The sequence below is a fragment of the Plodia interpunctella genome, chromosome 4 (genome assembly GCF_027563975.2).
Source record: "Plodia interpunctella isolate USDA-ARS_2022_Savannah chromosome 4, ilPloInte3.2, whole genome shotgun sequence".
Taxonomy (NCBI): domain Eukaryota; kingdom Metazoa; phylum Arthropoda; class Insecta; order Lepidoptera; family Pyralidae; genus Plodia; species Plodia interpunctella.
Genome location: NC_071297.1, coordinates 10,239,868 through 10,261,949, shown reverse-complemented (window position 1 = coordinate 10,261,949; position 22,082 = coordinate 10,239,868). Strand labels below are relative to the sequence as shown.

Genomic DNA, 22,082 nt, shown 5'->3' with positions numbered 1-22,082 from the left:
GCGAGATTAAACGACGGCAAATACAAATGGGACCAACGGCTTTACGTACCTTCCGAAGCCCGGAGGAGTTCAAGATAATTTTCGTCATCCATCCAATGACCGACCATTGTGGGAGTCTCTTAACCGCCACTATCACAGGCCGAGCGCGCCAACTACAGCGCCCTTAAGTTCCTCAAGAGCGTATAATGTAGATTTATAAAGAACAAAGATGTAAAATTATTGCTGGAGCGTTCAGGTGAAAATAGTGTATCGAATTGATGTATTAGATAGAGGGTGCCTTGAACCGCGAACAAAACGTAGAACAGTGTTACTACGGTCATTTACCCACGAGACTGAAAGCGTGTAACTAATTGGCGATTGTATCATAAGTGGTAATAGTTATGTCGGTTTACGTATACTAACTACAATTAGACTATTTTAATGCATCGTTCACGGAAATTATGTGGTTTCACTTTGTGTTTCCCAAACAGAGCATTATAATAGATTATTCTATAGAAGGGGGATTGATCTTCAATACGACATAGCTGTGACATTATGTCATAGTAGATGTTGGACCAAAGAGATACTAGATCATTGTATATGAATGAAATGTAAATTTATGTGGCTGCATAAATCCATAATGATATTATAAATGCGAAATCTGTCTGTCTGTCCGATCCGCTTTCACACCCCAAAAGACTGTGGGTGAAAATTTGTATCTTGAATTTTTGAGCATTTTGATCGCCCGTAAAATCTTTCTAAACTTTCAAAAGTCAAACATTAAATATATGTTAAACATAACACTGCTTATTATTTCTAAAGTCGGTTAGTTAATTTGTCATTGTTGAATTGTGAACGACGGTAACGATGGTCGAAATGCTTGACAATTCACCCCACCAATGCTCCTCTATTAATACTGAATAACCTTCATAGTAGACGTCAGTGTACTTTACGAACCGGGATATTTCAGCAACCGACAATTACCCGCGTTGCAACACCGGACAACTCTAATGAACGTTGCGTGTGAAGTAACGACTTATTGTCATCACCCGTGTCCTCATTGATACAAAGCGATGCGATGCTAAAATATCAAATGTAATATACATGAATTTGTTTGAATCTATCGCGCCACATCGCGTTGTATCGCTGCGTTTTGTTTCAATGAGGGCAACCTAAGTTTGTCATTTTATTCATCAATCCTATTTGTAGTAAACGAGAATGACTTAGTCACAGCGTGACCCTTTGAATCTATAAAGAAAAGGCCGTATCGGGTGTGAGTGGTCGACACTTTTAGTTCAGATATTCATTTCGTTTTATAATGTATCAAAATCAAAAATGTCTAGAGCTAAAATATCTTTGGGGCATCCTATCATATCTTAATACGATCTAGTTCAGGATCTAAACTGATCTGCATCGCAAATTCGCACGTCCATTTGTAATAAATGTGACTCATATCGTTCCTAAATTTTACTGCGCTGCATTTGAATCCTTCTGTGAAAGTCCATCCGTAAATTAAATAATCCAAGTTGATGATGGGTTAGCTGATCTTTTACTAGCGGCTCTGACGGCTTGTGATTCCTGACCTCAACCATTTTTAAGAATAATGTTGTTGCCTTTTTGTTGTGTAAAATTAATTGATTGGTATAGTTTCTAAACCGCCTGACTACTTCTGATGAGCACACAGCAACTTGACATTTGAGTAAAAATATAAAACCAAGTGCAAAGATGATTTCCATAGATTTTTATACAAATGCAAATAAAACATCACATCAAAAACAATTTGTTTTAAATAACTTTATTGCACGTAACAAAACATAGAAATTATTTAAATAGAAAACATGGCAAAAACGAACAATTTTTAATGTACTACAAGAATATTGGAATTGTGTATCTTTAAGGTCTACTCTATTAAATATCTAATTGACTTTTTTGACGATTGCCAAAAAAATATTCAGTGAAAATAAAAGCCGATTGAATAACTTCCTTTTGTAAATCGGTGTTTATTAATAACCAATATTAATGTTAATTATCTACGAAGAGGCCATAAAATCACTAGTTAGCTAGAACTTCATTACATATCAATTCATTACCACCAAATGAAGGTAACCCTTCCATTTGAAGTGGGGCGTCTTGCGCGAGCGCAGTATATCTCAACTTTTGCTTTCAACCGGCCGTGGTGTGTACAGACTAAAAAAATGTGCGGTGAAATGGGAAAAGCGGTTTTGCGGGCGCTTACTGGTGCGCTACTCTGTGGCCTGGTGTCCGATGCGGCTTATTTGCAGGTAATTTTTGTAAATTTTCTTTTTATGATTTTCTTATTTAGTTTTTTTTTCATCTCTATTTTTTAAAATCACAAAAATTATTTATATTAATATTGCTTCCCTACTTATTTACAAATTCATTTATGAAACATAATATACCAAAATAGGCGACAAAAAGTTATATTAATATAATCATGTTATAGTGGGAACGTATGGACGTATGGATTTATGTATTTGTGAGTATGTAACTCAACCACTAAAACGTAAATGTTTGGAGTATATTTGGAGTATGAATTCGAAATATAATATGGCTATAATTCAAATTATAGTCATATTCTCGATTTTCTTACGTGAGTGGAGTCTCGGGACGCAGCTAGTTTAAGGAATTAAATAATAAATACAATGAAATATTTATAGGAGAGGAAATTAGAGGCTTAAGTCCAATAATGGGACACATAATTAGACTAATAAAAAGTTTCAAATAATTCATTATTATGATCATTATATTGTCCTAACATTTGATTTTACCTGAAAAATAGATTTTTGACCCGGAGTCCAGTGACCTCTGCAATAACAGAATACACAGACAAACAAACACAGCCTCAGGGACTAAACATTGACAGTGTTTGTCTAACAATATTTGTTTGTTCTGTGCCTGTGAGGTGACCGGTTATATTACGTGTGTGTTATGAGTTTTCGCTTAGTTGCCGGCTGGACTGAATTGAGATTTCTATTATTTTTGATGGATAGTGGATAAAAATCGATCCAACAGTATACTTGCGATAAATTCAAAACCTGGTATATAGATTTTTATACTATTTTCGCCAATAAATGCTAATAGGTTAGTGGGGAAGCTTTTAACGTTTCAAATCGGGTGAAACTGCTGTTTGAGTTTTTGATAGAATGGGCTTATATAAATACGTGTCTCATAAATGTGTGAATACTATCTGTTATCCGCAGCTTCGACCGTGGTAGTCGATGTATTATAACCTCATTATCTATTCAAAATTTCATCGCAATCAGTCTAGTGACTGACAGACAGACTTCAAAATGGCCTAAAACCGATGCAGTCAATCAATACACGTATATGATATATGATAAAGTTTGTTCGTTTGTTTCTTAATCACGTCTGAACCGCTGAGCGAAATTAATATTAAGGTACTTCACTTTATATTTCCCCGGGGCAAAGCCCGGGAAGTGAGATAGTTGCTTTGGTTATACTTGCAAATAAAAATTTATAGTAAAAACATATTGTAGCTCTAACATATGAATAGAGATTTAACATATATTTGTAAAAAAAACAACACATATACACATTTCAAATAGAAAAGACACAGAATGAGAGAATTAAAATTTACATAGAAGCATAAATAGCAAGTGTCTGTATTGCAGTAATACAAACAGTACAGTAACTACGAAGTTATGGAAAAATATAGACGAAGAAGGGCGCTATATAATGATATATTACTATATTATACCTATGTCGATGGATTTTGAGAATAGACAAAAAATCAATATGTCTCTCTTTGCATGGAATGCATATTCCATGTTGTCGCTCTAGCGTTCGCCAATAATATTTTATATTTATTTTACTATTCAAATCAAATATTCGCAGAACAAAACTGCATAAATAAAATATAAATTTGCTTTGAACTGCACATGGGTTAGAACTAAAAAAAAAATATTTGTTGGTAATATCGAAATCACTCGCAATGACGCATTCGAATTTGATTGTTTGCTCAAAAAGTTCATTGATGCACGAAATTCAATTAATATTATGCATCAAAATGTCACAAAACGTCCACTAAATGATGAACCCATCAGAAAAGTTGAATTTTCTAGTGTAGATATGTGACAATTGAATTTTAAAAAGATGTGTATGTGACAGTCATAAAATGTCGATTTTTTCTTTCATTAAGGTGATTATTATGTCTCGGTGTTATCCATAAGTCCAATAAGAGAATTATTGAAATTTTTGAAGTGAGTTTTTCTATAGATTCGCTATGTTAAGATATTCAATATGTATTGATATTAATGTCTTAAATAAAGAAAACAAAAAATAATATCACAGAAGAATGATATAAAAAATATTGTTAAGAATTCTGTTTGCAAACAATTAGAAATGACAATCTCATAAATAATGATTTTATTCTCGAATCATATAAAAATTATACTATAAAAGTGTTTATTGTTTTTATACATTACTAGATGTATAAAAACGTAATTGTAAGTGATAAGTTATTGATTTTATACATTACTAGATGCTGCCCGGGGATTCGCTCCCGTATAAATTTTGAGATAAAATATAGCCTATAGCAATCTTGGATAATGTACCTTTTTAATGGTGAAAGAATTTTTGAAATCGGTTTGGTACTTTCGGAGATTACCCGCCTCAAACATACCAACTCACAAACGCTTACCTCTTTATAATAATAGTATAGATAATATATCATTATTTGTTCTATGTTAATCTATCAGTCACGTTTAGAAATCAACTGTAACGAGTGAAGAGTTTTCTGAGCGAACAAGTAGAGAAATTCCGTCAAAATTAAGAACCGTAACAATTTGAAACTTCCCGCCAATTCATAATTTACAAAGCGCCAAGTTTTGATATAATTGGTGTTTAAACTAGAATTATTGCAATAAACCGGCCGGCGACCTTACAATATCTAGCTGTAGCTCCCCTTCATGAGGGAACACTAACTTTTGCAATTTTCCTTTCTGCAGAGTTTCCCTTGAGCCCTTCAAAGGCGAATTACTGTTGGTTAAATTTACTCTCGTTTTCGTCGAGGAGGCCTGTTTTTTAGTTTTATTTCTTTGATCAAGATCCTCAAAGTGGAAATTGTTTGAAACTTGGGCCTTGGCACCAAATTGGTATTCAGTAGTAATTTCACAAATTCGCACCTTATACCGGACACCTTTTTTGCCTATAGGTTCATTTTCGCAGCTTGTATGCTCTCCTGTTTTTGATCTCAAGACGTTCTACTGATCAAAGAATTAAACAATGTCCACGCTTTTATGTCAAAATTTTCTGTTGTTTGACAAAAATATTATTGGGAATACAATCACAATAGGAAAGACACGAAGTCAGCATTATTTAAACACTTTTGTTTATCACTAATGATATTTTCATAATAATGGTTTGATTTGTATACAATACTTATAGATTCTACCAGCGCGAATGTAAAAACCAATAATCCCACTAATATTATAAAGGCGAATGTTTGTGAGTATGTTTGTTACTTCTTCATGCTCAAACGGTATTGAGGTAGCTGATGCCTTGGATTAACACATAGGGTACTTTTTATTCCTAAATTACGCGATTCTCGTAGAATTTGGTAAAAAAGTTTGACATTCAATTGCGCTTTATACAAAGTAGATTTGTACTGTGCATAAAAAAGTAAGTATTTTTTTATAATTACGCGAGTGACAGCGCGCGGTGCAGCAAGATTGTTGAAAGCTTGTAAATAAATCTGTTTCAGCATTCTCGAATGCAATATTCGTAGAAGCAAGAAATATCTTGTGTCTACAAATATTCAGTTGATATTTAAAAAAATGTACCATATTATCAAAGATATATTGAAGCTTGCTAATTGCTCCTCGTACAAAATGAGCGTGAAATCATTACTCCTGTAATACAGGCGTGGTACACATGTACCTACAGGTTACATAACCTACAAGGTAACAAAGTGGGGCTTGGGCAACTTTCGTTCAATGAACTTTTATATTAAACGCAGGGCTGAGAATTTTAATATTGTATCGAAAGTTGCAGCTGACAGGCGATATTAAGCTTTTCCGATAGGGTTGCCACAATTTATTGTAACTCAAATGGGACATTTTGAATGGAATGAAAGGCTCTGAACTTACTTTAGTCAATAATACACGAGACTACAAATTCCGGCTTTAATTTATCTTAATCTTAACGAGAGAAGAAGGGGAAGACACCGCATTCTTCAGATCGCAGGTAAAATCTAGAAAAGATTTGATATTACTCTTATCAGGTGTAAGTCACTTATGTGGTTGCGTCCTAGAATAGGACCACTCTATATTCTTTGACATACGAGGCGTATGCGACATATGGCGTAGGCAGATGTTAGGCAACAACCGCATTCCCAAATCACCAAAAATCCCAATCACATAATCCAAACACAATCCAGTCTAAAACACAAAGGTTATTTTTACCCGAAATCAGTTCAGGCGCCGCCGCCGTTAACACACTCGAAGTTAGTAGAGCCTTACCAATTTGAGCCATTGTTTTTGCTAACACTGGTGTCAGATTTTATTAAAGTCACCTAAGTATATCACCCCATAAAAACTCACCTTCCGTCCGCTGAGCCTTCGAGATCGGAACTTGCTCTTTGGCTACGCAATCGGCCGGCGGCGCCGGTCGGCCATGACAGCAGAGCGTTGCCCCCTCTCACTCGAGTTTCGTAATCTTAGCTTATAGCTACTCTATGTAATTGAGATTGATCTTTATACTGCTGTTATGCCTTCTATACACTATCAGCGAACTCAGACACCGACGCGAATATATTGCGTATTTTATATGTGAATTTTTTATTGCCACTATAAATAACTAGCAAGGTACGCCAAGTTTTATATACTGTTGACAGATAGTGTATAATCTGCATTAAATATTAATTTATTAGCCTATGTTCTGACCTTGTTAAGTAAGTCAGTAATTACTATTGAAACTTGAACTTGTCAGGATTCTGGTCAATAATTACAATTATTTTTATATTTTATTTCCAGTTAGGCATCTATAATTAGCTTTAATAAAAAAATCAGTTAACAGTTTTTATATAGTAATTTAATAATACAAATCTATTATAGAATAATAATTATACGTAATTCAAAAATCGAAGTTACCTAAACTTCAAACAATCGCCCCGTTCACGTGGCCTGACTTCTTTTGTCAGACAGATGGAGCGATATAAAGATAAATAATTACAAATAACATATATTTGTATGTATATGTATAAATTATCATCCATGTTTCCCATGACGGAAACACTTGCCACGATCCTGACAGCTCTCACTGTTAATGTATTTTTAAAATATATAATATTTTTTAAATACTTATATATTTTTATATTACTGTATCAAACTCCTTTAGTAGGTCTGATGGAAGAAATTACATTTGAAATAATTAACTTCCCTATTTACTATCTAAGTTTGTCTGATTACTCTGTGTACTTACATGAACTGTGAAATAAAGTTTCCTAATTACTATTTGCCTGTCGTGTTCAGTTATTTTGTCAAAATAAAGTTCGAATTTGACAAATTATGAAATAATTTACTAGCATTTAAGTACTATTTTATTTCTTCCGTATTATGCAAAACCAGGTCACAATACTGGTACAGACACACTGTATGTTGCATGTGTGTGTCATGTGGGTCAAGTTCATGCTTACATAACTGGCTTTTTGAGTTGCTCTGAATTTCCCAAAGGGAAAGTTGTTCGACCAGTTTTAATAGGAATTAATGTTTGTGCTATTACTTAACAGTAAAGTTCTTTACAATTATCAAATTAAAACAATTAAGGGACACCTCATTTATAAGGATGGCACTGGAGATTGCTGAAAGACTCTTTTGGGTGGTTCGCAGAGCGTGTCGACCGCTGCGGTCGCGCTGTCATAAAAATTTTTTGGTACTGTAGTCTACAGTACAGAGTAATTAATGTACGTACAGTTATATAGTAAAACTCATTCTTGTCTTTGTTAAAATTTGTAGTAAAATCTGTAGTAATGACAATTTTATGAATGATTGATTTTGGAAATGATTCTTTCCTGAAGAAAATTGACGGATCGTAATGACCGCGCGGCCGCAGCGGTCGTAACGCTCTGCGAACCCCACTTTTATACGCTAAATGTTAACATATCATTGCCTCGTATTGATCGTATCATCATCATCTTGAGGAGCACAAGGGCGCAGTGGTTAACGCGCTCGGCATGAGATACTGGAAGTTAAGTCATTAACGGTCGATTATCGGATGTGTGATCAAAAATGTATGAAAGATATTGATAGGATTTCATTTAAAAAATATATAAAATTGTAAAAATAAAGTGAACCTAAAATTTTGAAACAACTTTATGAAGCCATCAGCATAAACGCAATATTTAAGGTAGCTGTCGAACAAACATAGCGTTTTCGCTTACATGTTAGGATATCATTCAGTACGGAGCGTTTGGACGAGTCCAAAAATGTGTAATTTTATTTTTGTCATATCTTTGAAATTCATTATCACAGCAATTTTTTCACTGGTGTTTCTAATACTATAAGGGCATCAAAATATCAAAATATATGTCATCTATCCTATTACCTATACAAGAAATCAATTTCGGGATGAAAATCCGCTAGACAGGTTTATGTGTTTTGAAGGAAATCAGTTGCGCTCGAGTGTGACGCGTTTATTTATGTGTTTGTGATTTTATGGGCGTCGAAACACGGAGAACGAAATAGGAAATGCAAATAAAGTAGCACATTTGATAATATACATGTATATTCTTACTAGCTATGCCATTGTTAATATTTTAGAATATAAAGTACCTTCCTCAGTTATTCAATAGCAGTTCACCCTTCTACACAACCTTCTTTGGGAATACTGTCATTGCCTATCAGCTGACTAAGACTGGGTTGCACCATTTAACTTTAACTTGCCCAGAAAAACGTTACGCAATTTTGTCTAAACGTCAACGGCTTTTAGTACATCCGCGGGAGGTTTGGAGTAGTCCTATTCTATGGCGGGAACCACACTCCTCATATTAGATAATAGGCATGTCATATCCAAAACTCCCAGATAATTTGATAATTATCTAAAAATTATACAATTTTCTTTCCAGCAATACGACCCATACCAGCAATATGAGCCCCAAGTTGTCTACAAGAAACCCTTGCGAGAACACGAGAAGCCCCAAGATCTTCGGAACGTGCCAGGAATCCCCGGAGTGGACTACCCGATATACCACGAGGTGCCCCAGACCCGTTTCTCGTGTGCCCACGTGCCTGTCCACCCGGGCATGTATGCTAACGTGGAGACAGGATGCCAGGTAAGCAAAAATCTGTCTTTTTATGGAATAGAGTGGCAAATGAATACAATATTGTAAGGGCATAGTTTTGTAGCGACATCTACAATGCCACATGCACAGCACTACAGATAGATGGCGCTATGGTCTACTCAATACAGAAACGGACAAGTCTAAAACGCACAGTTGAAGCGTTGTATAGAATAATAATATTTATTTAGACATAGGTAGGTACTAGGTACATTAAATAATACAGTTGAAATCAAAAGGTAGGTGAGTATCGCTATGTTCTATCTTAAAGACTTACAAATAATGTGTATAAAATAATATATAAATATGCCTAGCTTGGTGAGAAGATGTTCCATTTGAAGCGTTCGAGCACATTGCCTTGCTCCCGTTACTGTATGTAAAACCTAATTGAAACTTAAAGAATATAAAATGCGATATGTCTGCTGTAACGCCTGGTGGATTTTGCTGCGTGTTGATACCAGTCCAGTTTTTGGGTGTTTTCCTCTACCTGTCCTTTTAACCGGTCCCGGTTAACTACATATACAATAGAAAAAGTCGGAATTTCACTTACGATTACGATTTAAATTTTATAAAGCTACATAATCCCATTAAAAGTCCATCAGTTTTAATGGGATTATATCAAATTATACATGTGTAATTTGGTGCATGTAAGCCTGTCACTAAGCGATTCGGCAGCGCGCCAATTCTCACGGTAATCTGGCGTTTTCATACTTGTTCCAACATGTCAGGTAACTTAGTGTACCTCGACGCTTTTGGCTGCAAAGTGCAGTTTGTAAAAGGGGTTTGCATCTAAGTATATTTCTTTGGTATTCTGCTCTCTTGGTGAATGGTTTACCGCGAAATTTTTTTATTGAAAAAGTGATTGATTCATCCATCATTCTAATTGGCAACAACCCATTTCAAATGGGTGGAGCCGCGTGTAGCAGCTATTTGGTAAAACAGGGTGCCTATTATCGTATCGTATTTAAACCTTTTTGCTGTAATCGTTACTGTTATGGGAAGTTATGGCGGGTTTCGTTGTCGAGGGTGAAAGTTGGCAGGATATTTCTGCAGCCACATGGAAAATCCAGGCTCTTCTCTTAGGCATAATTTTCTACGTACGTTACAAATGCGGTTGAAAGAAAGAAAGAGTTTATTTGCAAAAGCTAAGCTTATATGTAATACCAGCTAAGGGAATGCATAAAAAATATTGTTCATTTATATGTCATCCGAAAAAGTCGACACAAGACAAGAATTTTAAGGTAAATATCGCGACATAAATAAATGCTTTATTATCTAAAAATACCTGGAACTTACTCGACATACATTAAATTACGATAATTTCTAAGGAAAATGGGCTTTTTACCTTGTTTACTGTTAATATTCCTTACGGTGTGGCCACGAAACACGCTGTTTCCGAAAATAATTCGATGTTTAGCGTTCAAATCCCCGAAGTGGGCAAATTATACGCTATTTAGTCAAAAATGGCCATGTCTTATGGAAAAATAAGACATTTATTCCTAACACAGTAATACTTTATTAATATGTGTCTTTTAAATAAAATATCTCTTCGAACGATTCGCATCCAGTCAATGTCAAATGTCGGCAGCATTTCCCCGTTGAACTTGCAGACTTATACGCTTAGAAAATAAAGCACACGAACGTGGATCTCTAGTTGTCTCGATGAGATGCACTGAGATATTTGTGTTGTCTTTTGTTTGAATTTGTTATCAAAGTAATATTAGATAGTGATCTTTCTGCGCTTCTACGTAGTTTTAACTTTAAAATATAGTAGAACTATAATGAGTTTATTTTCCTATATTTATGAACTAGATAATCCGCGTATTTCATTGCCCCAATCTCGAGCTTTGTGATGTAAACGCGATTGTGAAACAGAGTCGTGACTGCCAGTCGTGAATTTAATCTGTCCTCTCATTTGGAGTGGAATTATTTATTATAACCATAGACAGGAGTAACCGTAGACTGTGGAGTAATTAGTGGAAGAACAATGCAAAAGGCATTAAGTAATGAACGAGTTACCGACTTGGAATATTGTTAGTCGAATTTTTGTTAATACAACCTTACCACTTTTTATTTAACCTGCAAATGTATGTGAGTATATACGCTCGGGTGGAATTTTGGAACTCAATTTTGAAGCTGATATCTTCAACTGATTGTGCTGAAATTTTGTACACACGTTCAGTTTGGATGACAATGCGTTATTATGATAAGCATGGGCTGACGGTACACCCAGGAACGAGGAGGAGGAGGCTCCCAGGGAGGGATCCTCAACGGTTTACTGCACGGATATATTTGAATGTTACAAAATCTCTCTGAATAACGCTAAAAACTTGTGTAAAAATTGTAATCTATATAAATATAAAAGCGAAAAACACTCATGAAAAAAATCTCAAAGCCTGCTCAGCGTATAAAGACATGACACTTGGCAGGTAAGTCAATTGTGACTGGAATACATCCGCTAGGAAAGGACTTTGGGAAATTTTAACATTTAGTTTTAGCATTTATTTTAGGTTTAGTTTTACTTGTCTATTTTTACCTACAGATCTTACTTTGATTCTTTTATCTGAAGGCAGTTGAAGCCGCATGCAACAACTAGTTCTTTTCATGAAAATCTCGTTACAACTTTACTCTAGAATGAGAATAGTGTAGATTACTGAACTCAGTGGAAGCGATAGCTTTAAAATATTGGAAAGCTATCCGATTTCCAGGTGTTGAGGAAACTTAAAGCGAACTGTTTTAAAGTCCATCTGCGTAACAGGACAACACCTGACTAACGCTAGTAATACCGTTTGAAATTTCAAAGTAGATTACCTTAGTGCACACACAGAGGAATTACGTATAGAGACCACATTTGATAGCTGTATATATTTTTGTGTCTTTTTTTTCGTTATTGTGTAGTAAAAATAGAAGTGTATATAATGTACTGCGGCGTCCGTATCCTTGATTACATATTATGCTATAAATATATGCAATGTTTTTTTTTATATTGTTGTCATCATCATCATCAGTCTACCCTTATCCCACTTTATGTGAGGTCGGTATAGCATGTCAGTCTCCACTTCTCCCTGTCTGATTTTAACAGATCTGTTACTTCTATTTTAGTCATATCCACTCTTCTCACCAATTACCTAATAAATTTTATTTTCTTGTCATATTTTAATTACTTTAATTTCTTCATGTTTTTAAGTCTCGCTATCAAAGTTTGTCATAAACTGAGCCATTGAAAAGTGCCTATATACATAAATTAAATATTGATATAGTTTAAAAGCAATCCGGGTTTCATTTAAAATTTAAAAGTTTGAAATGAATCGGTGATTTAGAAATGTCTAATATTTTTTTGGCGGACAAAAATAGTGTATACAAATTTATGAATAGAAGAACAAGACTAAATTTATTCTGTTCTAAAATACTTGATTAGTGTAGTGACACAACTACCGACTAACCAAAAACAAACATTTTAGCGACGACATTAGCATGAAAATCCAAACAATTGCTGACAAACTAACAAATGCGTTTTAAATAAATAATCAACAATTAATTTGCGTTGGTCGTCGGCATTCCCTACGGGGAGCATGGCGATTCATTGTTCTGTCCCAACACTGTGTAACTCGCAGCCCAAGCGATATTAGCTGCCGCAATTTTTTATTAGAATGAATATATTATGAATAATATATATATATATACTTATATATAACAATTTTGTACAATAAGAAAGAGAGAATATAAGTACCGAATGAATGAATTAAAACTTTATTGCACTATACACCGTAATAATAAAGAAATATTTCATACAACTACGTAACTACAAGTGGCGGTCTTATCGCTAAGAGTTATTTCTTCGAGACAACCGATGGTTGGAAACGTTTTGTAAATTATGTTTAGAATCAACAACTGCTAATCCAGTGAGTGAAAAAATTGCAAACCAACAATGTGACAATAATTGTTGATTAAAAATATTACAGTCTTCAGAAAGAGGCTTTGACTTTCATTATCTCTCCTCTGTGACCCCAGGAGCCACTAAATAATTGTTCGGGCGGCAATTGGTAACAAAGGGTCCGAACCACGCCGGGCGGCAAGCCTTGTTTCGTTTCCCTAATTTCATATTTATGTTGGCCCTGACTTATTGCCTCTATTGTACAGTATATTGCGAGCCATGTTATTCTTTTGATCCCTATTCAGTGGTAATAGAGGCGTTTTTGCAATGAATATGCATAGTTTAATGTGCTGTTGAGAGATACAGGATTCAGTGGTCGTATTGTAAACGGATTTGGAATCTTGGCTTTCAATGATTGTGTGTACACACTAGTATCGACCCCTAGCTATATTAAACTCTGTGTATCCATATCACTAGTTATTCCGGATTATTGAAATCCATTATAATATAAAATAACAATTCAGGTTTAATGCAGAGATTAATATATTTTACTCAATTTGCATTAAATATATAAAGCTAAATGCACAAAGTGCCGGCAATGGATATTTAGTCAATTCAGGCCGCCTGGTCCCATTGGACGGTTTAACCACAATATATTCCAACTAATATATTTTTTGCAATGGTGTATAGTTTACAGCACATCAACCTACCCAAATTCATTGTAATCTCGTCGCTATTGTCACGCAATAGAGATTAATTCAGGGTAATATGAAGAGCAGTTGACTGTACTAGTACATCCTGGCCGACTAAAAAGCCAAATCAATATTTAGGTAGCCTAAAGCCTTCCAAATAACGTCCAATGCAAAATGTGAAAATTTGTGAGGATGTGTGTGTGTATATTTGTTATTTTTCACGCAAAATCAACTAACCGATTGTTATGAAATTTGATACAAGGGTAGAATATAACCTGGATTAATGCATAGGGTACTTTGTATATCGAAATTCCCACGGGAGCGAATCCCCGGGGCGCAGCTATTAAGATATAAAGATGTTTACATTTAAGATACAGTAACTGGAAAAACTTTTTTTTTTAGGAAAGAATCACAAAGTAAAATTTAAAAGTTTTTAGTACAATCGGTCTGTTTACCGAGGGATCTGACTTCCAATACAGATTGTAAAAAGCTTTCATCAACTAACAAACTACAGTTATTTTCGTCCGGCACCGGATTTGGGATAACAGTGGTTTCCCCCTTAAAATCCACGAGTTTTCCCAACGGTATTTAGGTAAACGGAAATTGAAAATCCTTAAATTGTCTTGAAGATTTAAAATTTTCTTATTTATTAGTTTTTTATTATTATTTATTTAACAATAAATTGTTATACATGGTTGGGACGTGGTATCACGAGACGAAACTGCAAGAAATTGTCTTTTAGATTGCCATGGCGTGGCCTCGACAAAAGAGTTCCTGGGAAACTTACCCCTAAACCGTAGGGAATCCTATCGCACACCATCGGCGGTGCCCCCATTCCTGAAGAAGTTAAGCTGGTGGAGCAACGCTATATAGTTTTGCCAGCCCAGATCCTCCAGATGCTGCTTAGCAGTGCAGTCTCTGGATTATCGTATTTCGTTGTTGTTTTCGCAATTTTAATAGCAAAATATAGGGTTTCTTAACACAGGAGTGTTGAAGGTTTACTTAGGTTCGTTGATCCTAGATTGTTCGGTAAGTTTTTAATATAATTAGATTATCTTGTTACAATCCACCCTCCTGTGGTACCCCTCCTTAATCTAAATTCTGGATACGTCACAGTTTTCATCAGGCGAGTGCATTCGATGTTTAAATAAAACGTAACTTAGGATTAGCCCTAGATAAAGAGAAGTACACACTAATCCAGATCGATATTAGGGATCCTTCATAAGTTAAGAAATGCAACTAATTGGATCTTTACGCAGATTGTTCTATACTAGATGAGACATATTCCTCATTGCGACATGATTGTAAAAAAATCGAAGGAAAGGAAGGAATGCAATCTTTAAGATTGTGATTGGTAGATTTAAGTATTCATTGGAATTACTCTCCACTCTTAAGAGATTTTAAGCCGCGACTCTGAATTGTCGAAATGAAATTCAGTTTTCAGCTTATGTTATACTTCACATTATACATTCTAAAGTATGAATATGTTTGTTAATTAATAAAAATAATCTGCTACAAGAATTTGAAATAAATTTGGCATAATCGAACCTAACCTAGGTTAGATGGCCTAATTTGATCATTTGAGTGAGCCTGACATGTTCGATTCCCATGATTTTATAATACAGATCTGATTCATCGAAATACAAATATAGGTATACCTCAAATAGAAATAGATTCTCGTCCCCGACTGTTGAGGCACTGGCCTTCCTTATGACGATGATAAGGAAAATGTGCCATGGCCCAGAGATGGGTGTCCAGTATTTATACAGTTTCTCCCCAAAAATCCGGGTGCAAACCCAACTCGTAGATGGGTTTGCGACTGCTTGGAAATACTTGCGTTAACCAATGTATCGCCGTGTGGGCATGGTCACATCCAGTAACGATTAATCTGTTGTTGTTTTGGCCAACCAATTTCCACAAATTGAATAAGTTTGTAGACATTGCCGAGGGAGCGTGACCGACCTCAAAGGATCTCTTCGTACGAATCTAATCCGTAGTTATTATTGCTGTCACGTTATATTTCCATGATGTTAATATAACTTTGTTAAGGTGTGCTATTGTTAAAGCCACGACATTAACTTTTCACACACTTTTCCTGCCGACAAACTGATATTAATAAGGAAAAATTTATGTGTTAAGTTCTTCATTGGTAATAGTCATATAATAATATTAATTTTATAGACAGATGTTAATAAAATATCTTTTATTTTAATCTCTTGAATATAAGTCAGATTATTTTGTTGATTTATTAAATCGCTTTCGGTCTCGCCTTGTAGCCCAGAGGCCTTAAAAAATTAAGTTTAAAATTTTAATGGTGATATGAAATGGAATAAGGAAGCCCAGTGCCCGAGCATTGGGGAAGTTTAAATGACTGTCAAAAATGATAGACGAAATGGAATGCCGAAAAATTAATTTCTTGTTGTTGTTTTTATCGCTGATAAAATCACGAATATCAATATGGCTACACCATCGTATTTTAAGCCGAGTTGCTCATTAAGTTTAACTATGAAATTATCGATTTGTTTGTGGAGCCTGAGGTCAACTGCAAGCTGCAGTAAGCCAGCTTATGGTTTCCGCTTAGTTTGCGCTCAGCCTGTTGCTCTCGGAGCTTTGTGCTTACCAGAACTACTTATGTTTTTGATACTCACTTATCCTTCTGTCTCAAGTTTTCAAATCGAAATTTTTATTATTTTTTATTTAACTTATGACGGATGATATATAATTGAGATGATATATGATTGGTGGAATAGAATTACAGAATATAATTTATTGTATACAAGAAATATTTTACTAACAGAATTTTTTAACATAGAACACTGGTGTGCGTGCATTTGTTGAGAGCTCAGTGTTACGCTGAACAAACACGGTACGTAATCACGGTACGTATACCGTGATATCAAAATTTCATATGAAACTAAATCAATTGCCCACTTCCAAAGAGCGGATGATGATGATGATTTATCGTATCTTCAGAATTTGTCAGATTTTTTTAGTTATTTGTGTTCCGCATCACAATGAAAGTGAGCGAACGACCGCTGTGTGTGACAGTTTGCATGAAAAATCCATATTTCTCCGGATTGCAACAGCTTTCCCACCTCTTCCGCGATGGTGCTAAACTTAACGATTTTTTTTTTATTCTCTCTAATATTTTTTGGGGATTTATATATAAAAATTTATGCAAAACACTTTATTGCACCCTATTAGTCCGTTCCTGGCTTCGCTCTGGTAAAAACATAATAAATTCTACACCTAAACCTTCCCCAGGAATCACACTGTGTATTGGTGAAAACCGCATGAAAATCCGTGCTGTAGTTTTTGAGTTTACCGCAAAGAGAAACAGACGCACCAGAGGACTTTGTTTTATAATATATAAGGATCTAATAATATATTCACTTCCAACTTTCAGTTTAAAAGTATTTTTAATTTCTTACGTATTGGATAATTAAACAAACTTAAAACTAGAATTATACACTGATCTCATGAAATAATTCGTTTTAAATATGTGCTTATTTACATTAATTAAAACTAAAGCTAAACCTCAATATGTACTAATGAAAATGATAATTTAAAATTATAATTTTCCAATTTTATATAATATTATTTATTTTCATATTATAATTCCGATTGGTAAGCATATTATTATACAACGTATGTTAACATATTCCTGGTCACGTTCATACTTATGTAATTAATGAGATGGAAGATACAACACGCACCAGCGATTGCAAGTTTAAATTGTTTGCATTGTAAGGTGCGTGGATATGTATATCTATGTTTGTGCTAATTTTACATAATACTGTGAACTTGCATATTATTTAATGGGTTAAAAGCCACTGAAAGGCTACGGTGAAATAAATAATTTTTTAACGTACAAATACGTATAATATTTGATTTATTTAGCTAGAAATATACACCATACAGAATTTTTTAAACTTAATATACATTTATTTATTTTAAGCTAAGCTACTATATACAGCTAAAATAAGTTACAACTAATAAAAACAAATTATTTAAAAAAAAATATATTTATATTATAATATTTATAACATACTAGCTTATAATATGAGACTCGGGGTAAATAATATATCTCAGGGTAAAAGATATATATATTTTATTATATAAGAATAAGACCTACAAACACAAACAATTATTAGAAAATATTATTCTATCACTATAAATTTGAAATCAATTTCCAAAAGAAAACTTACCTGATAGGGTTTTATTATATTATTCTTAAAATATTTATATCATAATTCTAATATATGTTGTTTGTCTGTTGATTAGGAATGCGTCAAACAATAGAAATTGGAAAAAGGTAAAGGAATTTGAATTACGACAGTTGTAATGTGTTGTGTGCCAGCACAAACAAAACGTCATATCGAGTGTGTTATTGCTGACACTGGTGTCCAGTTTTATTCAAGTCGCCTAAAGGCATCTGATATGACTTACGACTACTTACCGCCATCTAGTGGCAGGTAGTCGCAAACACACTAGTGAACTTAAACTGTCCACTTGAAAAGAAAGAGAATTATATTTTGTATCCAAAAAACGACAATGAAATTTATGAGATTGTGAAACCAACTCGACATAACCAAGCTTTCGAATTTAATATTAGTGGAATAGATTTTAACAAAACCATGGACACTCAACTTTGCAGACGGCTTTGTTATCATTTGTACATTTCCATTTTTTGTTTCTCTAAAACACTGCGGTTCTCAAACTTTTTATTGATAAAAATCAAAGCATTATTTTATTTATTATCATTTTAAAGACAATGCTATAAAAACAATATACATAATGCAAGAGTTACATCACAGTATCAAATACAACAATATTACTTAGCTACTTATATAATTAACCTGACAAAAAATACGTATTTATATGAATTAGCTACTTATACCTATTATAATTAACCTGACTAAAAATACGTATTTATACGAATTAGTTACTTATACCTAATATAATTAACTTGACAAAAATACGTATTTATACGAATTAGTTACTTATACCTAATATAATTAACCTGACAAAAATACGTATTTATACGAATTAGTTACTTATACCTAATATAATTAACCTGGCTGAATTGGGCGGCCATATTCTCTAAGAAATGTTCAATAAGTTTTACTTTAGCATTTTTAGTCGTAATAATGTGACAATGTCGTAATAATATTAACGATTTATTATTATCCTCAACGATACTATATTTTATAACAAATACATATATAGATAAACATCTAAGACCCGGGCCAATCAGAAAAAGACCATTTTCCATCATGACCCGACCGGGGATCGAACCCAGGACCTCTCGGTTCAGAGGCAAGCACTTTACCTCTGCGCCACCGAGGTCGTCGTATTTGCCGGAGCCCTCAATTTTAAATTGTAAATATAAAATTCGTTTTCTGTGTCATCATCATCAACCATTTCAATGTCCCTACGAGGCTCAGACCTTCCTTGTAGATGGATTCTTATCCATCTATGTATGCATGGGCCATGACCCAACACGCGGGTCCAATGTGAATGGATGGTGCGTTTTTTGTTATATCTATTCAATAATAAAGTGTTAAATGATAACTATATATAAGTAAATTCACGAAATCTTATTAAAAAAAAACTGTTCTCCGATGCGTTTTTCACATTGTAAATAAGTAGAAGGTTTTTTTTTTTCAATTTGACAGTTATCTTTCATGGAGCGCCACAGATTTTATATCTCACAATTTGAGAATCGCTGTTCTAAAAGTTCGGTTAGTCTCTATTCGACAAGTTTCAATACGGTTTCTGACTTATCCTCGGCCATTACGAAATGTTGGTGCGAAGCCAACAATGTTATACATTTTCTAATAAATAAAATTCTTTTTTAATATAAAGCGAACGTAAGCGCGTATTTTGTGGTTTTTCTCTGATAAAGGCTCTGTTACATGTGTTCAAATGAACCTGACAATGCTTTAAGGGAAATTACAATATTTTTTTAATGTTTTTATAATATTAATAGCCCAAAATTGGGTAACTTTTCAACAATCTTTTTTTTAATGGTCGTGTTGAGTTTAATTGTATATTTTGTGTGTTTTCATAAAATAATTACTATTTCACTATAATATGAAATGACATAGAATATAATACTTGTTGTAGATCTTGTTTTTTTTTATTATGACAAGTCAAACGTTATTGAAAATAGACTTATTTTAAAATTTGAAATATATTTGTAATGACACGAATCGTGCGTGTCGCGCCCTTATTGGTCGTAAATAAATTAATTTATTAAACATATTTACGATAAATAAATTTAATTTGTACTTATAATAGTTGTTGTTCAGTTTTAGTTCACTATATTATATTATTTACAATCTTGTTATCATAAATGTAATATTACGAAACTATTGGTAGAAAATTAAAAAATAAATAAATATAATTTTCAACATTTCAGGCATACCACGTGTGCCACGACGGCCGTGAAGGCCACCAGGGTGCATCATTCCTGTGCACAAATGGAACCCTCTTCAATCAGGCTAAATTCGCCTGTGATTGGTGGTACAACGTCGACTGCTCGCAAGCTATTGAACACTACAAGTAAGATTTTTTTCTCATGTATTTGTGGCCAGTAATAACCTCTCGCAAAAATTTTAATATTTTCGCAACTGTGTATTTTTTCGCTACTGTGAGCTTTTGGTTTTTATTCGATTTATTTTCTAATTTTATTATTTTGTGTTAACTGTCAGCGCCTATATGTGTTTAGAATTTACAAGATTTTTTTGTGCTAGTATAGTGGCCAGTTTTGGCGTCAGATTTAAAACAATTTATTTTTAAATCATTCAAATATTTTCATTCCAGATTGAATGCTGACCCTTTGAAAAATCCCTACGTGCCAAAACCGAAGCCAGAAGAATTAGAACACGGGATCTACTACAGGAAACACTAACTGGCAGTCGACTGTTTTTTTTTTACGTATAAATTATTAACTTCTTTTGTTTGAAATAAAATTAAATTGCAGACTTGAGATTATACAGACTTATTCATTATATTGATAAAATTTGTTTTGACTTTCAGAGAAGGGTTGTTTTGAGATCTTTTCGCTTTTATGAGTCGAATAATGTGTGCGTGCATATATGGGCTTTTTATGTTTGTTCCTAATAATTTTATTGTGCGGAAAATAGTACATAAATGAAGACCAATACAAGACAGATATATGTACGACTGTTCTCATATAGGGATTTCTTATAATCAACCAGCAATAGGTTGAAAAAGCACAATTATACAAATTATACAATTACACAATATGTCCTAGAGGTAAAAAGCCAGGTATTTGCTTTGTTAAGAAAATATTTTTATTTTTATACATACATATTTGATAAAAATGAAACGACTTATCAGTCGTTTCATTTTTTAACTATTTAGAAAGTAACCAATGCGATATGTCAAGTCTGTTTATTCCTATGTCTGTGTTAGAACTCATTTATTCAAATAAATATAAAATAAGTATATTTTTTCTTATTATCTTGCGGAATATTCGTTTTTTGAATTAGCTTATTTTGTCAGTAGCATTTGTATTTTATTTTCTTTAAAGATAATAACGTTTTTTTCTTTTGAAAAAAAAAAGCGTGCCGGCTTTAAAGATTTATTTATAATGAAAAAAAAGGTCCATTATTCGAAAATAAATTACAATGAAATAATACTAAATGTATAAAAATGATCATTTTGAAATTTTAATATATAGATGTAGATAATTTTATTTTTTTACGAAATAAGAAAATTCGTCAAATCTTGATCGGAAAGAAAATTCTGTCAAAACATATTGTATCCCATAATTATTTTCAACACTAAATCAGAACTCATGTTTCACCGCAATTTCTTAATAGTTTAGTCACTTAGTTTATATTCATACCAAGTTTTTCTATATGTATAAATGTGCCACTGTTTTAATATTAAATTAATGATTTGGTAAAATAGGTAGGCTAATGAAATTTGTATTTTTATACAATAAAATATTCCATACATAATTTTTCTGATCTTTATTTTTTCAGTTTCACCCTTCCAACAATCTCCACGTGAAAACAATAATTACTTGCTTCATTTTGACGCGAAATAAGGACAAACAAACACACTTTTATATTTATTATAGTGTTTTTATTCAAATCTTAGTGTGTTAACATGTTGATTTCATTTTTTAAAATTTTATTCCCGTAAATCTGGTTCCTGGTAGGAAAATTATTTAATATTCAATTAG

At 33.4% G+C, this 22,082-nt stretch overlaps 1 protein-coding gene across 1 annotated transcript; it reads left to right on the top strand.

The window, feature by feature from the left end:
• The first annotated feature begins 2,101 nt into the window (after positions 1–2,101).
• On the top strand, positions 2,102–21,852 carry LOC128669568 (U-scoloptoxin(01)-Cw1a-like). The gene is made up of 4 exons (XM_053744475.2): positions 2,102–2,261; positions 9,083–9,289; positions 20,286–20,428; positions 20,690–21,852. The coding sequence occupies exons 1-4, from the start codon at positions 2,175–2,177 to the stop codon at positions 20,775–20,777; spliced, it is 525 nt and encodes a 174-aa protein (XP_053600450.1). The 5' UTR covers positions 2,102–2,174; the 3' UTR covers positions 20,778–21,852.
• Positions 21,853–22,082: the final 230 nt, after the last annotated feature.

What these genes read in the sequence shown, in the direction of transcription:
- LOC128669568 (XM_053744475.2), top strand. Translation starts at nt 2,175, where the DNA reads ATGTGCGGTGAAATGGGAAAAGCGGTTTTGCGGGCGCTTACTGGTGCG. An exon ending in CCGATGCGGCTTATTTGCAG is followed by an intron (nt 2,262 to 9,082) that starts GTAATTTTTGTA and finishes TTTTCTTTCCAG; the next exon opens with CAATACGACCCATACCAGCA. An exon ending in ACGTGGAGACAGGATGCCAG is followed by an intron (nt 9,290 to 20,285) that starts GTAAGCAAAAAT and finishes TCAACATTTCAG; the next exon opens with GCATACCACGTGTGCCACGA.